We start from the raw sequence: 21,929 nt of genomic DNA on the forward strand, positions 1-21,929 counted from the left end.
AGCAGTTTGAAACAAAATAAAAGGCACAAGATTAAAAACAGAATCTGTACCAGTGTCATTTTGCTAATGTGGTTTAAATCAGGCAAAAATGACTGGTTGTGAAAATGTTTCCTTTCCTTGGCGTGGTGAAATACCATATGGTGATGTGAAACTCTACACCACAGGAAGGCATCTGTGTCCCCTTATTGTCTCAAGAGTATCAGACCATCTCGGCAAACAAAAAGGACCAACCAACCAACCAACCAACCAACCAACCACCTAACTAGCTAAATAACTACAACTCTTCAAACAGAACCAGGATGTTTTCAGGCTTTTCAGTAAACAACACACTGAAAAGGGAGGAAAGACTGGTAGGAAGTATGTGTAATAAATCCAGCAGAAAGCTAAAATCATTGTGCCTCACTTACTTTCCTCTGGTGTATTTCCTTCAGAAAATGAAGCTATTACCCTAGGCTCCCCAGCTGACACAATGTAATGTGCAGTGGAACAGAATAAGGCAAAGCCAAGCCTCTGAGGATTCACTATGCACTAAAGACACACCCCTGGTTTGGCTCTCCGAACTGTGGCTTGACCTCACTAACAGGATTCGTATACGTGTTTCTGCACCACTGGGCCAGACATGGGACTAGAAGATATTTCCCCCACTGCACTCACAGATTCACAAGGAAAGGCTTTAAGAGGAACCCTTCCCTCTGTAGCACACATCCTTCAAATCCAATTATGTGCAGAAACACATGAGTACAAGCTGGCCATTGTTTCCTGCAAAGTCCTGTAACAAAGCAGGCTGCCTTCGATCCATACAAGCACTGAGTTCAGCTCTTAGAATAAAGAACTATATAACTAACAAAGACAAGTCGGGATAAGCAATCGTATGCAAAATGTTAAATTAAATTAAAAGGAATCTAGGTGAAGTGCACATTCTATATGAATCAAATCTTTTTTTTTCAGTAGCATGTACAGTATATGACTTTCTTAACACTTTGATATTACAGCAAAGGTTGATCTTAAACTAGTTTTATGATTCATTGTTCAGCTGAGTTAAGAAGTAGGATTGTCATCACTATATATCTGTAAGACTCCATCTTTTATCCATGGTGACACTTCAACTGATTTATACACAACATTTTACTGGAGCAATCTGAGCAAAGTATCTTGACCAAGGACACAACAGACGTTTCTACACTTGCAAATACATTCTCTAATAGATCAAATCTAAAAGCATTACGTTAAAATGTATTATGCTAGAATACCTAGGGTTGTATATCAATCCACGTAACAGTGTTTTCACAAAAAGAAACTGTGATCTTGCTTCTCTAAATGTCCTTTCAGGCCACACTGAATCTGAAGACTGATAAGCTGCTTACAAATCACAGCAAACATGTTACTTGTTCTCATCGCATCAAACTTTTAAGAGAGTATTTGGTATGCATGTGTGGCCAATAAATTCAAAGTGGTGATGCATGCTCATGAAATATTGCTCTAATGGGGAAATATTAAACATGGCATTTCCCTTGAGGACATCTCTGTTCGGACATGAAACTAAAACTCAGGCCTTCTTCCAATAACAACATACAGCAATCTAGAGACCATGGTTATTTAAGACTAGGTCAGTTTTTTCTCTTCCAGATATAGACTTTTCTTGGAGGGAGATTCATTGTTACAGCAGAGTTACAATTTGCTGGGGACAAGACAGTTTTATTTTTTGCAAGAACCAGTCAAAACCTTGAAACACCTCTTCACACCAATGGCACACCCATTCACCTCAGTTTGGAGCTCATAAGCACTGGGTGTTTTTTTTAACACTGGAAGAAAAACATTATTTTGTGCCCTTACTTTTCCTAGTCTGAGTTTGTCCCCATATGATCAATGATGTGCATTTCTTGTCTTTATCTCGGTGATTGTCATGTGTACACAAGTTTATATTTGCTTGTTTTAGAAAAGAGAGGAAGTGCAGATTTCAGCAGACCAGAACAGCAACTACTACTACAACTCTCCTAAGTAGTTTCAGGTGGTATCCAATCAGGAGTCATCCAGAAACAAAGGAAAACCATTCACCACAGGTCTGGAAGTGTGCAAAATCAAAACTGTTACACAATGGACAGGCTCTGACATTTACAGCAAAGCTAATGCTCTTCAGTTGTTCTTTTGTTATTTTATAATTAATGGCGCAATTATCTATAACACTTCCATCCTGCTTTGATTTTAGTTTGCTTTTTGAGATCATTTTGACATTTTTAAATTAGTTAATGAGGGGGACCTTATTTGTGTCAGCGACAAAAAGCTTGAAGGTTCCAGCAGTAAGTGAAGTCCTGGCCCTCTCAGAAGCCTGAAAACTCGCCCAGGACACAGGAACTCACCTGAGGACAGGAGACTTCCACTGCTGCCACTGATTATTTTGCCCTTGCTCCCCATGTTGGCAAGTTTAGAGGTTTTCAGAGTTCCAGTTTCTGTCAAGTCAATGGCAATTTCACTCAAGCTTCTCGCTGCATGTATTTTTGACTGCAAAAAAGAAGACAAACAGGATTTTAGCCTATTTCCACTTCCCAATAAAAACTGCAGAACAGAAGTGGCCTAGTCAGTGTGGGTAGTTGTTTTATCATCTCGCAGGTGTGTCTCGTTTAACAGAATTGACATGCAAACATTTACAAGTCTCTTAAGTCACATACTGTAAATACTTGTTTTAAAAGACATCTGTGAATTGCACGTCTTACCTGAGACAATGAGAAAGGGTGAGAAACTAAGATGAAAAGAATAGAATGAAATAGAGAAAAAGAATAATAAAAGCACACATATGTTTTCTCGGACCAGAGGTTTTTAATTGTTGATAATTTATTATTATCAATAATTTAATAATAATTCCTTCCACGCACATAGTGCTTTTCATAGAAAGGGAAGCCCTTCACACATAAAAGGGAACCTGCAGCACAGCCATTATATGCTGCTTAGGCTGTACAAACCCAGAATGGCAAATTCCACAGTGGAGTGTAGAGTACCAGGACACTAGAGTTTACACCCCTAATCTTTTGAAAAATGCCATGAGGCTTTTAATGACCAAGTAATTGGGGTCTCAGTTTCAGGTCTCATCTGAATGATGCCACCTCCTACAGCACAGAATCCCCAGTCACCATACAGGGTAACCTGCTTGGACAGCTGACCCAGAGGGAAGACAGCAAAGCATTAATCCACTAACATCATTTTCAGCAGCAGGCCCAGCCTGGCTTTAGTTTTGACTTCAGGTAAGACCAGGCTACAAGATGTTAATGCTTTGAATAATCAACTGTACTTGGTGGTTGCCACTTCTATGAAAAGCAAGTTCCTTTGCACGTGTTCATAGAGCTCAGAATTATATTTGGAGCAATGTGAGTGACCTAAGCAACCTAATTCCTAATTCAAGGCCATAACAACAGTACTCCATCTGGGATTGGAACCTACCTTTTGTCACACCTTCAGGGAATCTGAAGTCACAGAATCAACACAAGGACTACAAACAACCTTAGCTGGTTTTCTCGAGACACCTCTTACAGTTGTGTATTTGCAAAATTTTGTAAAACATGAAAATGAAATTTCATGTATCTTATCACAAGAATTATACTAAATATATTAGCTGAGAAAAGGGACATTTTTTGTATTTAGTAAAAAGTGCATAACTGATGTTTTTAGTATTTAAAACAAACGGTCAAAAAGATAATGTGTTTGGATGGCTTTAATGAAAGTGGTGCTGAGAAGCAGATTTGGTATAGTCTATGTCTAGATAGTATGGGAAGTAAACACCATGGGACACAGGCAGTCTGTAACAGTGAAAGGCCAAGCAACCTGCTGCCTCAGATATGCAAGTCTAATCCTCTGTCCAGTTATTTGCTACACGAAGTAGTGAGGCTAAAATTTGAAAAGGGCTTTTAAGAATATTAATCCCAACATTGAATTCCTCCCCTTCTTTGCATTTCACCCCACTGAAACTGCATACTAACAGGTAGAAGGTAGAGTATGCAAGCAAAGAAACATCTTTAGTACTCTCAGCAAAAAATACATTTTCAAAGTTCCATAATCTACTGTTAAATGCACTTACCTTGCTTTGTTTTCTGTCCAGATAGAATTGGTGCTGGCTAATAGCCATAGCCCAGATGGACTTTATCAGTGCAGGACAGGCATACCATGTGTGCACTGCAATGCCACTGTGCCCAAAGGTCCTTCTAGTCACTGAAGCCCTTCAACAGAAACAAATACACTAAATATACTGCAGGAAATCATTAAATACTAAAGCAGAACAATAAAAGGTAAGAGGTCTACTGAAACAACTTCAGCAACAAAAAACAGCATATTTAATTAAAACAGGGAAACTGGCAGAGCTTCAAAATAGTAACTCAAATTGCAAATTAATTTTAGGTTCAAAAAGACTGAAGTGCTTCCACTGTTATCCTGTAATCCTCTGACAAATATTTAACATTTTTAAGGACAGTTTGGCCATTAAAAACATAATCAAACTGATAGTCCATGTAAAGATATCACTGAGTTTTCAGTGCACCTGCTTGATTATAAGCATGAAACCCTTATCTGTGTTAGGGTGTGTCTGAAATGTGATATTTCTTTGGTTCAACAGGTTGATATCACATATCTAAAGTAAGTGAAAATATCTGAGAGCTGAAAATTTAGAGTTCAAAGCAGAACACTCCTGTAACTGTCACATCTAGTTTAAAATGACTATTTGTGGCAGGAAAAGGATTCTTTTCAGGAGGCCTAAATGACCATAAGTGAACCGAGGGGAGTTTGACAGATTTGGATAATAGTGTGATTTTTCTAATGCACTATTCCACATAGGAACCTTCTGAAAGTACATAAAATTCACGAGGATTATATGTTACCCAATGTCCTGGCAGCAAGATACTATGCTGATGAAGCATTTTATGTACAGGCAAGCAGCAATAAACACACACAACTATACTTTGTTGTGTATACTTAACATTTATTAAAACACAGCCCTCCCCTAAAATATAAACTGTTAGCCATAGAAAAATGAATACAAATCTTAAAAAGGTCTAGGTTTTTTGGCTACCTTATTCATTTTATATTTGTACTATATTTCCATAGGTACTGAAGGAACTTTCTCTACTTTGTATGAACATGTTTATATTGTGTGGTCATACCAATAAATCTTAAATACACATCACAGTGTATCCAGTTAGGTTACCTCAAACCATTGTTTGTGAATGCCTAACAAATACTTTCAAATATCTGTAATTCCCAACACAATACAGGATTCATTTACATAAATTCTTCAATGTGATGAAAGAAGCAAGATTTTAATGAAAGATTCAAAGTGCAAATACTGTTAATAGCTCATTAGATGTACATTTTGATTATGCCCACAAGGTAATGTTAATTTGAAAACACGTCAAACCTGATTATAGCTTATAAATACACAGAGTGGTACTCACACAAATAGACTGAGACATGGATTACACTAACTAAACATCATTCCACTTCAAGGGTGCTCTATGGGCTGCACTTACCTGCGAGGGTCATGAACTTCCACAGAAAACTTTTTCTCTCTGAAGTAAAGGTTTTCCAGCTGCCTCCATTGAAACACCTAAAGAACATGGAAATAAACAACCTTGAAGGTTTTCACAGGAGCGCATACATAACATCCCAGGCAGAGGCCAAGTTTCTGTCTGAAAGACACTTAGCCTAATAATAATTGTATCCAGACATTATAGCCATTCCAAAAGTGGCGATTCCTTGAACTGCGCTGTACTGTGGTTGTACTTTCTGAAGTCTAAAATTAGTCAGCAGCTCCTTGTTGGTGTGTCGCTTCCCCTTTTCAGTTTTCCTTCAAGCAAGTCTTGCTTAGGAAAAGATCGTCTCTGTCCTGTCGCTCTGAAAATCCCTCAAGGCATTCGGGAACAACAAGTTCTAAGACAGAAGTGCTCACCATCTGCGAGAAAGCACTGCTGTAGTGTTGAGCGGTTTCCTCTCTCCAGAGTGGGAGGTATTCTAACCCTCCCCTCAACTCCCCCCTGCGCCTCCTCAACACCCCCCGCCCCTCCCCATCTCCCTTTGGGACTACATTTCCTGCTCACAGATCTGAAACCGGCTCTGACATTTACTATTGCTGAGAGAAATGCTGGAAAGGCTCAGTGGGGTGGAGTATGCCATTCTTTTTGAAAGACTTAAAATTCCTAACCAAGAAAGTTTTTAACTTTCTTGTCTAAATAGAAGTGTTTTGGGCTGTTGTGTCTGTACCAAAAAAAAAAAAGAATTCGCTTCACACAAATGGGGTGCTTAATCACAATGAGAAAGGAGGAAAAAAAGTCTTCATAGGGTGCAGTGCATTTAGACGTGATAATTGGAGTCTGATTCAGAAGTCCTGAAAAGACACTGTTGTAACCGGGCCTCCCTCTGTGGAAATGAAAATCATCAAACAGACAGAAGGATGTTTGGAAAGTCTCACAATGCGATTTGCAATTTAGAAGTTTCTATCAATGGTGCCATTCTACACAGAAAGATCATCATACCGCAGTAATCATCCTCTAAAAGACTACAGTATAATTGTATACCAGACCTGACTTGCTTGGCAGGGGGTTTGCCCATCAGAGCTCCCATTTTAATATGGTACTGGGGAGTATTAAAAAAATGCAAAGAATTTCATACAGGCTGGGAAACATTTAAAAAAGAATGAGATCAACACAGGGAGAAAATAAAAAGCAAAGTCTTGAGATAATCCACTGAATAACATGTATCAAGGTAGCACTGAATAAAAGCATCCTATAAGGTAAACAAATTTAAACTCAAAAACTGTGGACTATCCAAACTATAATGCAGTGTATTAGCCAAGCTTGAAATGTGTAACATCTGTATAAATTAAGAGTTGTCATTAGGGGTGGGAAAATGTTTATCTGGCCCAAGAAGAACAGCATTTGACAAAAATTATAGAAACTTGGCCTTAATGCACTGCTGAAATTGCTATGGAGGCCATTAAAGGCACTAATCTGCAGAGACACTATACAAACTGTTACTTAGCTCTGTATGTAGCAGAGCAGTACTTGAAGCAAATCTCAGACATGTCGCCATATTTATCTCACTGCAAAGATTTATAGCTGCGTTACTCTTTTGGCCAAATTGCCATGGACATGTAATAGATCTTACTGTTGCCCTCTTGTTAGTATATGGCACTTGGTAACAGGGGTTTAATTGCTCTTTAGGAAAAAAAAGCGTGCACAGTTAATGGATGTGAGGAAGATTCTTTTGTTGGCAGCCTTAGTACGTTATAACAAAGATTACTGCTTTGTCTTTCGAAAGTCTGGTATATTTAGGCTACAAGGCATGTAAATGTATTACTTTAACTTCAACCAGGAAGTAATATAATATAATATAATATAATATAATATAATATCATATCATATCATATCCTCCCCACATTTGTGGAATTCAAAACACGCCAGATGTTTATGCTATGACAATGTCACGCTTAAATGAAAGTGGTTTCCTGGCTTGGGGATGAGGAATTCGGGCCTAAATATAACTTGACACCATAACCTGAAATGTCCAACTTGAAATTTTAGGTCAACGTTCAACATGAAATATAAAAGCTCTGTAATAGTCAATCACTTAGCTTTCTTAAAATATTTCAGTTGTTTATAGCTTTTTAAATTCTGTTAGGAGTTTTTGAAATGTATCTTAATATTTTGTGAGATATACATAGCTATAGGCATGCCCTTATGTTCTCCTTGTTGGCAAGGCTTTCCCCCCCACAGTCAAATCATATACTGGCAGGTTAACTGACTTCTGGAACAAATTGCCCCTTCGTGTGTATCTGTATATCTGCCCTGTGATGGACCAGCTGCCCATCCAGGATGTACCCTTCCGTCTATTGCAGGCTCTGGCTTGCTCGCAACCCTGAATTGGAATTACTGGTTAGAAAATGGATGAATGAATGTCTAGCTACAAATATGGTTCAGATTTTAGTTGAACACCCAATCCCACACTCAAGTGCAAACATTATATGGTTTGTTTGGATCTTAAAATACATCTTAATGTCAACTTATATCTTTCAGTAAATGTGCCAATGAACAAAGTTAGAGCATGACTGTAGCATGCAAAGATAAATACTTGCAAAAGTAAATAAACTGCCAGTAGTGTCTGCAATTGCTCCAAGTATACAGTTTGTTTAAAGGGCATACGCGTACTGTGTACTTTCATCATGCAGTGTCCAAAATGAAGTTCTGAGTGAGAAGATCAGATAATGTTTCTGCCAAAAACAATATTTCTGTCTGTCAGCATGAATTAAATGCATGCTGTATGGAATTTGTTGTGAGGACTAACAAAGCAAAATCAATTAAATCACACAATGCTAATACAACTGTAAATCTCACAACAGATCTGCCCAGGAATAAAAGGACAGTGACTCCAGAGGAATTTCTGCAAAATCAAACATGTTTTACTTCTGAAATAAAAAAAAATTGATCGTAACTATTCTGAGATTTAGATTTTTTCCATATGGATATTCAAAATGCATTTTCATTACTAAACAAATGTATCAAACAAAACCCTGATCCATGTGAATATTTCCCAGATCTTTCATACAGTATGTGGGCGGAACCTTGAAATTTAATAAGAACATTTCACTAAATCATATCCACACTATTTATGTTATGTTTTTCTTTCCAACATGATAAGGCAGAACAATCCAAAAGCTTGTTTGTAATGTAGACTTGTTTCCTTTTAGTGGTTTAATAATATTTTGAAGATGATTAAACATTAGAATGCAATGAATACTGTATATATTCATAAAAGCAGAATGCATGTACTGTATATAATAAGAGTGCTTTAACAAACCAAAGAGTATCTTTGTATTTATGTCAGGTTTGTATTTCACAATAATCTTACTAAAGCAAAGATATTTCTGAAATTCAAAATAGAATTGTATTTTTGGATTGTGTACAGCACTATCTTGCTCATTCAGGTTTTCCTTTCTAACAAAAATTACTGTATAACATTAACATTAAACTGTATAAATAGTATAACATTAAATATCAGTACTGCCCTCCCAACATAACTAGGCTGTGGCCTACACAAATAATGGGTCATGTTCATTGCTCTATTTGTGTTAGATCAAGCACCCACTTTGTTACAAGATCTCTGCTTAAGAGTCATAAGTCCTTTCTATAAAACTGACTTATCTCGAGAGGCCTCTAAAACAAATAAAAAAGAAAGAAATAAATTTCAAATAGGTCAGCTCATCTTGTTTGTCTCTTAGTAGCTAAATGATTCAAAGATCTCATCCAACCCTTTTCTGCAATTTTTAAGGTTTTTGTTCAAATAATATGGTGTTTGCTCGAGAGAACAGATCATAACAAAGAAAATAATGAATTTTTCAAGCACAGGAAGGGTATGTTTAAATAAGGTTTAACCCCCCACACACACACACAAAACTATGCAAATATTAACAACTTAGTAAAAAGGATTACAAATTATGAATAGTAATTAAGAAGAAAAAGAAGAACATAATAAGCACCTTTTATGATACATAATTTCAAGGTACTGTATAGTACAAAAAAACAATCATACAAAACAGACAGGTATACACAAACACATGCTGTAAACATGAAACAGGATTAAAAGCTAGAGTATAAAAAGGAATTTGAGATTGGATTTGAAAGTGCTGATTGACTTGAAGGATCTGATTTGAGAAATCCTTCCACAGCTAGAAGTAACAAAAGAGAAGGCCTGGTCTCTCAGTGTACTGGGAACTGATCTGAGGTTTATTTAACTCTGGTCTCCAAGACATCTGCCCCTCAGTGGTCTTTTATCACTCTGCTTAGTTCTCTGCTTTGAGAGATTTCAGTATGAGTTGCAAACACCCAACTCCTCCTTCACAGAGGGCCTGCCTTCTTGAGTGTCGATCATATATCCCAGCAAAAACATACTGGATCTATTCCCTAGGAGGGCAGACACGCTAATGTTTCCAAGATGTTTCCTCATTTGAGGCAAGAACTGTGCACATGACTCCCAGTGGATATCCTGCCTTCTGGAGAATGATCAGAGTGCATTTCTCAGCACAAAACTTTCATTACAGGCAATTTTCTTTTTTGCCTACAACTATCACAAACTTTTAAAGGGTGCCTTAAGTTTAGCAAATAATTGCATGAGTGATGACTCCTAAATGAGTCATTCCCCAGCAAAGCCGATTTTTTCACTGGGTGGGTTATTTCAGCACAAACTTGAGGTTTGCTTACTCACAATTTAGGCAGAGTAAATAAGTACCCTTGCAATAGTGTAGCCACTGAAACAAATAAATTAAACAAAACACTAAAACTCTAAGTTGTTACAGAACAACGCAATCCTAAAAATCTGTTCTTTCCAGTGACATAAATAAGTAGTCTGGATTGCTGAGACTACCCACCTAAAGAATAAAATGTTTTTTTCATATTTGAACAAATGTTTGTTTACTCAAAAATTCCACGCTTTAAAGGAAAATATCTAAAGTAAAAAAATACTTGATACTCAACTTCAGGAAGCATCATACGACATAACAAAATAAAATATAGATGATGATGATTAGCACACAGCATGAAACATATGGTACCATTAATTATCAAATGCTTCCAGTTAACATATTTGAAGCAATATGACAGAGATTAAGTAGCCTTTAGGTCAAAGTATAATTTTGCCTCATCTTTGTTTAGTTTAACACTGATAAAAACAAAAATGAAAAGATTACTTTTTCATTTGCTTTTCAGTGATTGGTTTTGCCAAAACGTTTTTCCCTACAGTCAAGCTAAATGTCCAGTTATTTAATATTCAAATGAAGAGTAGATGAAAAAACAATGCCTTTTTTCTACTACATCTACATCTATTTTTCCCACTACAAAATAACTATTACAAATTGACAAGTACAGCAATTTACCTAAGCCAGAAAATGTCTGGGATACTTGGAACAGAAAACAGGCTCTGATACACAAATTCTAATATCAAAACTTTAGAAATCAACTGATCTCACTAAAGAATCTCACCTTCACACATCTCCACCAACTATACTTTCAGCTCAGGAACAGTCCTCTTTCAAATACATGACAGTATCTCATCATGATGAATTTGTGCAGCTAATAATGTCATTTAAAACAATAACAGTGGATTGTTCTTATAATTTCTGTACAATTTCTGCTTGCTGTAAAATAAAATTAATCATTTTTGCAAGAGCAAAAACTTCAGCAGTGAATCGTAAGGCATGAACATGGTCAGAAACCAGACATGGGGAAAGCTCATGCATAAATGTTAGCATAGTAATAAAAAATATTTTTATGCCCATTTCCCTTTACCTTCCCTGCGATCATTAGATGACCAGATCAAAAAGAAAGCTGTTAGCTCGAGATCTGGGTCTCACCAAGCTGGGAATACAACATCTCAACACAAGGACAGCCATAAAAGGAGAGTGTATAAAGTTTTTAAATGACATTGAGCAACCCAGCTTCCACATTTTTAAAAGACTACAATTTCTTTTTCTGCTAGTTAATTTCCCACCAGCATCAATCAACAGTATGTCTGGAGATTATTAAAGATAGGTATAAACTACATTTTCCCATTGACACATACAGCCGTCAACTTCCACTGATTGGTAAGGTTATTAAGTACACCTGACCTTCCCATGTAATTAATTGCTGAATCAGTGACACCATCATACAGTATGTGTCGACAATGCTATTTAAAGCAGGTAGGTAGGCATCTACAGATAGTGTGCATTCAGAGGCAGAATGGGCATGACAAAAGAGAAAAGAGTGACTCTCAACGTGGCATGGTAGTCAGTGCCAGACGCACTAGCATAAGAGTATCAGAAACAGCAAGGCTACTGTCAATGGTGTATCAAGAATAAGTCAGTCAAACAACATCCAGCCAATGGCAGTCCAGTGGTCGGAAAACGACCGTTGATGAAAGGGGCCGACGGAGGCTGATACGACTTGTACAGAGAAACAGATAGAGTACAGTCAGTCAACAGCTGAGTACAACAGTGGTGCCAAAAGAGACATATCAAAACACACAACCCATTGTAACTTGTCACAGATGGGACATGGCAGAGTTCCACTCCTGGAGCAAAAAACAAGAAGGGGCAATTGCACCGGACACTGGAGGACTGGGAAAACACTGCATGGTCTAACCAATACTGGTTCTTGCTGTTTCACAGTGATGGGAGGACCAGGATATGGTGAAAACCACATGAATCCTTGGATCCTTCCTGCTGGGTGTCAACAATGCAGCTTGGTAATAGCAGTGTGGGGTGTGTTTTTGTGGTACACATTGGGTCCTTTGATATGGCACAGGACATCTGAACATCCTTGCCGATTAGGTGCATTCCTTCATGGCGGCAGTGAACCCATCTGTAAATGGTCTTTTTCTTCAGGATAATACTCCATGCCTCAAGGCTAGGACAGTCCAGGAATGGTTCCAAGAACATGGCAATGAAATCAGCTTAATGCAGTCACCAGATCTCAATCTTTGGGATGAGATGGAACCATCTATTTCAGAATAGAGATCCACCACCAGCTCTGGGACACACTAGACTTGACTTGGGCCACCATCCCTGTGCCACACTTTTCGATACCTTGAAACACTCAGCTTAAGTTGTAAATAATGTGGAAATTACAAGATTCTAGTGACATATTCCGGTGATGCAAATAGTTAGAATTACATTGCAATTAAAGATGCAAAAGTAATCAATAATTTTAATTACCTAACCAATGCTTTTAGCCAAAGCAGCTTGCATTTGTACACATTTACACAGGTGAGTAGTTCACAGGAGCAATCTAAACGAAGCACCTGTACAACAACAATGTTACTTGTGTATTTTAACTCAGAACCTTATAGGTTTGACTCCACAGTTCTATCCATTACTCTTCACTACTGAATGCTTTTGTGTTGCAATTTTACTGATTTTTCATCAATATTTGAAGCAATTGGACTATGCATCCTTTTCTCTTCAGAATAGTCCATAATGATAGAACTGTTTAATACCACTGTTTAATTCTGTATAATTGTAAGCTCTCAAGCCTCCATACTGTTGGCACTGGGTATTAAAGGTGAACTTTTAAAAAAATCAAAAAGTATACATTGGTTCATAGTATTTGCTACTACTGGGATTTGAATCAGTCTCTGAAAGAAACGGGATAAGGCAAAAATACACTCAAACTGATATCATAATTTAAAAATTAAAACAAGAGCTCTCTAGGTTTCCAAGCATGTCCCTACTCACTCACGTTAACAGTGTGAGTACTGTAGATTGTGAGGAAGGAAGAGGGGAAACGTAAATGATACTTTGCAAGTGTGCAGATCAGTTCCCAAGGGTATATAAAGAACAGATAATGGTATCGGATGTGTTTTTGCCAGGCAGGAGATCAACTTTTTTGGATATATATTATAGAAATAGTATATTATATATTGTACTATTAGCAAAGTTAGAATTCAAAAGAACACCTACAAAATAATTAGCCATTTTTTTGCACAGAGGTGCAAATGTCTAAATATCAGCAAAATAATAAAACTCTTGTCAGCCACTCCTCCAAGGTTAGTAAAGGAATAACTATTAACAATAAACAGGAATATTTTAAAAAGGTTTTGTTTGATAGAGGATCTGAATTTCTGTTGCAAGTTAATGACTTGATGCCATATATCTGTCTAGTATGAATAATTTACTCTTAATTAAGCATTCTAGAAGCTAAAGCCTACAGTGATTGTAAGGATGTTTCCTTTACCGTGCTTGGACTTAGAGCATGAACACATTGAAAAAGAGTGAAAGGAAACATCCTTACAATCACTGTAGGCTTTAGCTTCTAGAAAGCTTAATTAAGAGTAAATTATTCATTGATAAAAAAAAGAAACTGGAATAGTGAATGATTCCTACATTAAAACGTGTAGTGAGTGCAGCACATTAAAAAAAGACAAAGTAACCACAAAATAATTTCTTTAAGGTCTAATTGAATAAACCTACTTACTCTGTTCTCCAGACAAGGAAAATAATGAAAAATAAATTAAAGAATATTCATGAGAAGGTCACTGGAATGGCAGTCAATAGAAAGTGGTGAGACAGGCTCCCAGTTGGATTTTTTTAATTAGTTGGTCAAAATCAAATTGCTCAATACTGTGAATACCTCGCATTTAATATTTCCTTATTTGGCTTGCGGCAATTAACCTCCTTAGTGGTTTTGTATAAATGATGCCTAACTGTTATGCAGCACATTTTTTTTATTTCATTTTAATTTGTGTTCTACACTGTGATTATGGAATTTAAAAAAATGACAAAAACTTGGAATATGTGTAAACCACATATTTTACCACTTTATGAAAGGATTGGTCCCCCAGGTTGGATTATGTAGAGGTCAAAGGCTGTATCTGAAGTGCTGAAATAACCTCTACATTCCTATCAAACAAACGGCTTCTCGATAAAAGCACAAAATGTTTTGCTTTCCCGGACAGCACTGGCCTGTTCTTTATTTTAAAATTTATTGTTGGTCTGAATAACATCTTCTGCAAATAAAATAAATGAATTTGTCTAAATCCCCCCTTTCAACTTGATTAAAGTTCAATATGCAAAAAAAAAAAAACTTGAAGATGAACCGATTATGGAATAAAATAACAATTAAACATGTACTAAAGATGGAATGGTTAGCAGATATAACATCAGTCTGACATTCTGTTTGTATTACTAGTAAGAAAACAGAAGAAGCACACAGCCCTGTGCTTTCCTGAACAGAATCCAAGTGCCATTAATCCCGACCTGTTCTGAAGGAGCTGGCATGTGAGGCAGTTACATTAACGAGAAAATGAGCAGGCCAGAGTGCCATGAGCCTGCTTGCTTTGTTTCTTGCAACCCTGATCACCTTTATCATACTGATCACTGCCAACCCACACTCTTTGTTAGCCTAATTACCCCACAGCAGATTTATACATATCCTACTGAGCCAGGAAGTAATAACTCTAACATGAATCTTTCTTTTTTCCTTTGATTTACTGTTGCCAGACACCCGGTTTAGAATCTTAAAGTCTGCTTTCTGGCTCATTTTGCCTGATCTCTGATGCCTCTATCTGTTTCACAAAACATGGCCTGTTGTTCATAAAACACTTAATAATCTGGAGGAAGGTCTGAGGTGATTTTGAATGCCAAATTGTAGAATACAGAGGTTTACAGTTCAGTCCTTTTGTAGCGGCTTGTAAAATAACCTGTGGAGTTATATTTTCATTGTACGTTTAATGTTATTTACTGTATAGAATAGGCCTTCAACCACACATACAGCTTTCTGGGAGACAAGATCCTCACAGAAACAGTATTTGGCAACAAAGAAACTCCCAGGATTCTCTGTCATGGAAACTTTGACTTGTTTTTCAATATGGAGACCATATCAGTGCATTACAGAAAAACCTTCTCCAAGGGGATGCTATCAACACATTTCAGGCCAGAACAAAAACCACTGTATGCCAGTCAGCCCTATTCAAAGCAAAGCCTAAAACAATTATAAAAAATGCTTACATATGCAGTAAAGTAGCTTGCACATCTCTTGCTCTGTTACCCATGAAATAGCCCTTTAGTTTTTATGTGTGAAGATGCCCACTAACGAGCCTTAACTGGAGGCATGGAGGACATGAAGGCACACAGACAATCGCTCAGCTTGGTCTGCTCACCCTTAGCTCTCTGCTAATCTGGCCAGACTGCTGATGCCATGAAATGCCATAAAGAGGAGGTAAAAGTAATTGTCCTGAATATGCTCTCCAGTGGTGTGAAGGCACTAATTAAGCAAAGAAATACTGAAAGGCACTCAGCCTCATTGCGTTTCAGCTCATCTATGACTTCCAGCAAAAAAAAGCTGAAAACCTATTAAAGAACAGGCCCCATTAAAAATAAGAAAGCTCATTGCATTGGAAAATTAATTACAATGTTCAACCGTGCGTGTACGAAGACCTTTTCTATAATATTTAATTCCTATTCTTTAATGGATTAATTAAACTCACAATTTTTGAGAGGTTAGCTCAATCGCCATTTGTATTAGCCATCTGATTTTAGAAGCACAGATGCAGCACAGAACAGGGGGCAGGTAAAGGTCACTTCAGTATTCTGGATTGGTGTGTCTCATATTACCAGGATTACAGATAGTGGGCCTTTACAACTCTACTGAGATGAATAGATTGCTTCCTGTAATTTTGCATACCTGTTTAAAGAATGTCATTAAAAACGGCTCAGCTGGCTGTAATATACACCATTGCAAAAGCCACTTTAAAACAGTGGTGATGTGTTATTCCTTGTTTCATAAGTACTACCTGGGTAGAAAAGAAAACAACACACCCTGCGCACCTTTGCCATCTAAATTGTTCTGGATGACATGATATAATGAGTCAGATAAAAAACTTACTGGATATCAACCATTAAAAGGGGGCAGGATGTAATGAAAAAATGCCAAGGATGTAATTGAACTGCTAAATATTGAAAACCAAGCATTTTTACAGCAGTTTTACCACAAGAAAGCAATTTTGTTCTTGTGCGCAGGTTTTTCCGAGCTTGCTGTAAACCCGGTTACAAAGTAGTGATACAATCAATTCTGTGGCAAGCTGCTAATAATTTCAAATATAAAAAGAGACTGAAGGCCATGAGAAAATAGCATTCTTTTGAAAGTAAGGGTAAAATACAGGAGCCATAAAGCAGACTTGAGAGACTCATAAGTTTTAGTATCTATCAAAGACCTTTAACAACCAAGGTCTAGAACAGCACTAAAAGAGTGAAAAACGAGCACACAGAGACACAACAAAGTTTGAAAGCCACAGAGCAAGCATGTTGCCGCAGTTAACATGATTCATAAACATCTACTGTTTTCTGGGTGTCCCCTGAGTCAGAGTCAAGTCAGCAGGTCACACGACAAAAGAACCTCCTAACAGGGTATTAGGAGAAGTGTCACCAGACGCTAGAGGAGAGCTGGTTTTTATTAAGAGACAAACTGCAGAAGCTGAAACTTTCCAGACCACACTATTTTTATTTTCCATTTACTTGGTACATTTGGCCCCATGGTAGTGCTAAAAAACCAAATGAAATAATGCTATGACGTGACGCATTCACAGTAAATCAAAATTGTCTTAATAAAAGACAAAAGACCCACACCCAATATAGTCCTTCATAAAGAACTCCATTTGCGCTGTTCTGAATTGTCTTTGCTATTGAACTAGGATTTAAATGTTTTTACTGGGTCATTTGGAGTTCACGCAAGACAACCAGAATGACTTTCAATGCATTCAAGGTTTTTGCACCTCAGAAAACTATATACCATAATTATACCATATGACCTGCAACATCTCTATGTCAGTATAATTTTCTCTTTTCAATACCTCCATTGTTGGTTTTCAGAAAACAGGAAACATGCTACAACCAAATGCTGAATCACTTTGGAATTGACCTTGTAAGCATTTTAAAAACATCTACTCCTCCACACGCAGACAATAAAACCATTAGAAGGTGGCAATTCAAAACATACCTCAGTGACACCAGAAGACAGGAGGTCAACTGAGTTTTTGCAGTGCCTAAGTACCAGTTCTTATTTCTAAATTGTTATACACTCTTTATATAATGTTTGTAGCTCTCCCTGCCCCCATTGGGGTTTGATCCCAGCATGCACAGCTCCATTTCTTGGACAGCACATAAGTGTGCAACACCAAAAGACCAGTTCTCTGCTGTGGCAGAGTTTTACACTGTCTAGCTTTTAGAGGGCATGACGTCACTTTTCGAACTGGCTCAGGCATGAGACCTGTTACATTTACACTGGTCACTTCTAGGACTCTTCTGGGTCATCTCAGGCCAGTGTAAACATAACCACATTACCCTCTGCCTTAATGCAATTTGACCATATTTCAAGGTAACTCTATGTCAGCTTTGAGCCTTCGAAGCTTACAATGAAAAATGACCTTATATTGGTACAAGCATGACTGTGGCATTACTAGGGATAGATCTCACTGATAGTGAAAAAAACCCTCAACTTAGAAGCAAGATAACATCACCAAGTAGAGGATTTATTTGTATAAACATGGGTGAGATGCAAATATTGAAAAATACATGTGGATTTATAATGGAGGGTGAGTTTTTAATACTAATATCATTGTAATAGAAAGCACTGAGAAAGGCTAAGAAATGCAAAATATGCATAATATACACAACAGCTCAGATCCTAGGCAACTTTGGGCCACTCCAATGTAATCATCTTAATAGGAATTAAAGGTCGTTGGTCTCTATAGACATAACCTATGAAAGATCCTGTGCAACAATATAGTATTTGTCACTGTGATATGCCAAATCTGTTTAAAATACATAAAACCATTTGATGTAAATAAACAGCAGCAATGTAAAAATAGAATTGAAGATCAATTTTCACTTACCTTTCTTGGCTTCACTTTGTCGTGATGGTCATACTGAAAAATTCCTTTGTAGCTCAGTCCTAACCACCAAGGAATACCCTGCTTGTCCTGTTATGACATAAAAATTGAGCATTCATAAGTTATGACATATTTACAACTAAGATACTGTACAGTACGTACTTTTCACAATAGCTGCACAGGAACTACTCTTGGCTTTTTTTATCATTGATCATTGCCACAGCTAAGCAGTTTAAATGACCCAGAGACATCCCAGAAAATCAGAAGACTTACAAATAAGAGACTTGGATCTCACAATCTCAAGCAACAAGATGTGATCAACCAATCCAAAAAGAGGCGATTTCTTTTCATCATTATTTTAAAAATTCAAAAGCAGAAGGAAAAACAAGTGAAAGGAAGTATTTGGTTTTTTTTTTACTTGGTAAAGTAACATTTTAAAGCAATATTTGGCAGTGATTACAGTTGCATGTCTTTTATTTAATCATCCACTAACTTTTTCACTGGAATAAAGATACTTTTCCCCATTCTTCCTGGCAAACTTGCTCAAGCTCTGTCAAGTTGGGTAGGGATCATTGATGGGACAGTAATCTTGCCACAGATTTTCTATCAGATCCTTCTTGTTAAATCACCAAAGCCATTCCAGTGTGTCTTTAGCGCTATGCTTTGGGTCACTGTCCTGCTGAAAGGTGGATTTTTACCCATTTTTATGTGTTTAGTAGACTGAAGCTTTTCCTCTAAGATTTTAATATGCTTTCCTCAATCCATTTTTCCCTCAATCGTGAAACCCTTCCTAGTCCCTGCTAATGAGAAGCAGCCACGTACAGTAATATAATGCTGCCACCACCATGCCTGACATTAGGAATGGTGCTGACTTGGTGATGTGTTGTGTTTTGTTTGTGCCAGATGTAACGCTTTGCATTGTTCCAATTTTGTCTCGTCTGACCACAAAACTCATTGCCACATGTTTGCTGCAGCATTTAACACTTCAATGCTGAAAACTCCATGTAGGACTTGAGATTTCCCACTTTCCCATTCAGGCCAGCTTTCAAGAGTCACAATTGTCTCCTATATCAGCCATTGGACCCTCTTTTAAAGTGACAATTGATATTAAAGTGGCATCCGTAGCCTGTTTCCTCCTTACTCAGTCCCTCAATTTGCACTAAGGGGGACAGCTTGTAGACAGTGTCTGTGTGGTGTGATGCATTTCTACATTTCTTAATGCTCACCATGCTCAAGGGTATATTTGGCATCTTACACCTTTCTCCTGATCTGTTTCTTTATACAACTTAAAGCTCTTTGGTCTTCCTGGTTGAATCTGTTCTTGAAATTTACTACCCGACTCAGACATGTCACAGAGACAGGTGTATGTATAAATTTGTGTGAACCAAATATTTGTATTTGTTGGCAAAACCATCTCAAAGTCGAGAGCAATATTTCTTTTGGGTTAAAAGAGATGTATTCACACACCTGCTTGTGTAAAATGTCATATGGCCTCAGTATACAGAATACAGTGCGGTGCATACCTGGAAATATTGTCTATTTTGTGATTTAAACAGGAGGTCTTACACATTACTGTCTACATTTTCATTTCATTGTGTTTTGAAATGCCCTCATCAATGCCAATTCTTTTTAACTCCAAAATCTATAAAACGTGTTGCAGTTTAATGTGCGTAATCAACATGCAGTTTCTGCACAGCTTAAAATTACTTTCACCCATAAAATTGTTCAGTTTCAGCATTCAACATAAAGATAATGCAGGTGCTGAGGTAATGAGGTAGCTAAAACATTTTGGGCAATGTTGTGATTTTAAGAAATTAAAATTGACTTGCAAACCAGAGACATTATTATTGCAATACAGAAAACAATTTAGGAACAATTTCGTTTTCCCCCCAACTACTAAAGTAACTGAAAACATAAACAATTAAGGAAATTTGCATCCTAGAGGTCTATATAAGCTGCTAAACAAATACAACTTAAGATTTTAAGAGGACTCTTAGGATGCTCTTTATAATGTCAGTGATGATCTTTATTATGCCAATACTGTGAACTGTTCTGAGCCTGTAGCTATAGCTGGTAAAGTAACTTGAATGTAATTTTTTACTTCTGAAATCATATCCCAACAAGTTGCGAGCTTTAATTTCAACACCTTGGCTTTTAACAGGAAATGTGAATTCAATTAAGGGATATATACAGTATTTGAGGATGATGTCTATCCGAGACCAGAAGGAAAACAACTCTCTCTAAACATTGATGTGTAGATGCTGTTTTGGAAACACGTGGTTGCACTGAATGTATGCCTTATCTCTTGAATGTGAGAATGATTGGCTTATAAATTAAAAGCTTATCAGGATGTAAACAATGGAATGAAATACTATCGAACATTACTCAGATGTAATGGGCACTGATGGCAATGTAATTTTTTCTAACCCTTTCTGTTATGGACATTAAAATAAGAAAGGTAAACAATGTCATTGATGGTGTCCCTTTATAGCTGGCGAGTTTTAATCTCAGATTAATACTGTATATCATACATTTTTTAATGTAGGTTGTAAAGACCTACCTTTACAGCATAATAATGAACTCCATATGTGGGAAGTGATTCCACAATACTCATATAACTGTGAAAAAGAGGGAACATATTGGTCAGAACGATTTGCACAAGGAGACAAAAGCACAAGCAGCTTTGATCTGTATTAAATGACTTCCTAATTTTCTATAATGGTACCACAAAATATGCACACTGAACAATAAAAAGAGTTAATGTGACACAGTTTTCTGTATCACTGTAAATTAAGAATATAACACACAAAACAGTACATTTCCTACACTTTATTTTCTGTGACAATCCAGGAAATATGATTTTAAGTGACAGACATGTCCCCGCCACAGGAAAGTTCCAAACTTACTTGACAATTGCTTGGCCTCGGGACTGACCACTCAGCTTCTTGTAGTGCTCTACGACTCTGTCCTCACTGAAAGACAATGCAGGACCTGTTAAATTTCTATTTCTTTATACAGGGAGAGATTAAACATTAATCACTATACACTCATTCTTCGATTTCTGTACATTACCATTGATTGAAAACTGTAAGGGTGAAAGTCCAAAAATGAAATTACTTTACCTCAAAACTTCAAATTTGTTTCCAACGTCTATAAAATTACCCAGTTCAACTTATTTTTACCACAACAGACCACTGAATCTATAATGTAATGAACTCTATTCTTGTTTATGATAATTACACGATTTACATTGGTACAGTGGTTAACAAGATAAATAGACTTAATAAATTGTTTATTGCACTCATGAACTGTGCTGTGAGAGGCCAGCATGGTATTTTCAGTTCTTCCATTGGAAAGTTAAGAATCTGTTCAACCTCAAGCCATGATTCAGAATGTAAAATAAGCAATAGCATTGTAGATTGTAGAGGGATAAGGAGGGGGAGGGGGAAACCTGTTTAACTTCTCCTCCAGGAAGAAGAATCAAAGAATCAAAGCAAGAAAACCTACATCTCCTGTAAGTACTGGAGAAGGCAGATCTAGAC

At 37.1% G+C, this 21,929-nt stretch overlaps 1 protein-coding gene across 14 annotated transcripts in view; it reads right to left on the bottom strand.

Annotated features, from left to right (window-relative positions):
• Window positions 1-21,929, bottom strand: part of frmd4a (FERM domain containing 4A) — a 283,776-nt gene that overhangs the window by 27,086 nt on the left and 234,761 nt on the right. For all 14 annotated transcript variants that reach the window (XM_088647131.1, XM_088647132.1, XM_088647133.1 and 11 more), the window contains 6 exons: window positions 21,294-21,359; window positions 20,948-21,005; window positions 18,391-18,477; window positions 5,508-5,584; window positions 4,067-4,205; window positions 2,358-2,499 (listed from right to left, as the gene is read on the bottom strand). In XM_088647131.1, coding sequence (XP_088503257.1) covers window positions 2,358-2,499; window positions 4,067-4,205; window positions 5,508-5,584; window positions 18,391-18,477; window positions 20,948-21,005; window positions 21,294-21,359 — 569 coding nt within the window. The remainder of the gene's footprint in view (window positions 1-2,357; window positions 2,500-4,066; window positions 4,206-5,507; window positions 5,585-18,390; window positions 18,478-20,947; window positions 21,006-21,293; window positions 21,360-21,929) is intronic.

The sequence above is a fragment of the Lepisosteus platostomus genome, chromosome 9 (assembly GCF_059453375.1).
Source record: "Lepisosteus platostomus isolate fLepPlt1 chromosome 9, fLepPlt1.hap1, whole genome shotgun sequence".
In the NCBI taxonomy this organism is placed as follows: Eukaryota; Metazoa; Chordata; class Actinopteri; order Semionotiformes; family Lepisosteidae; genus Lepisosteus; species Lepisosteus platostomus.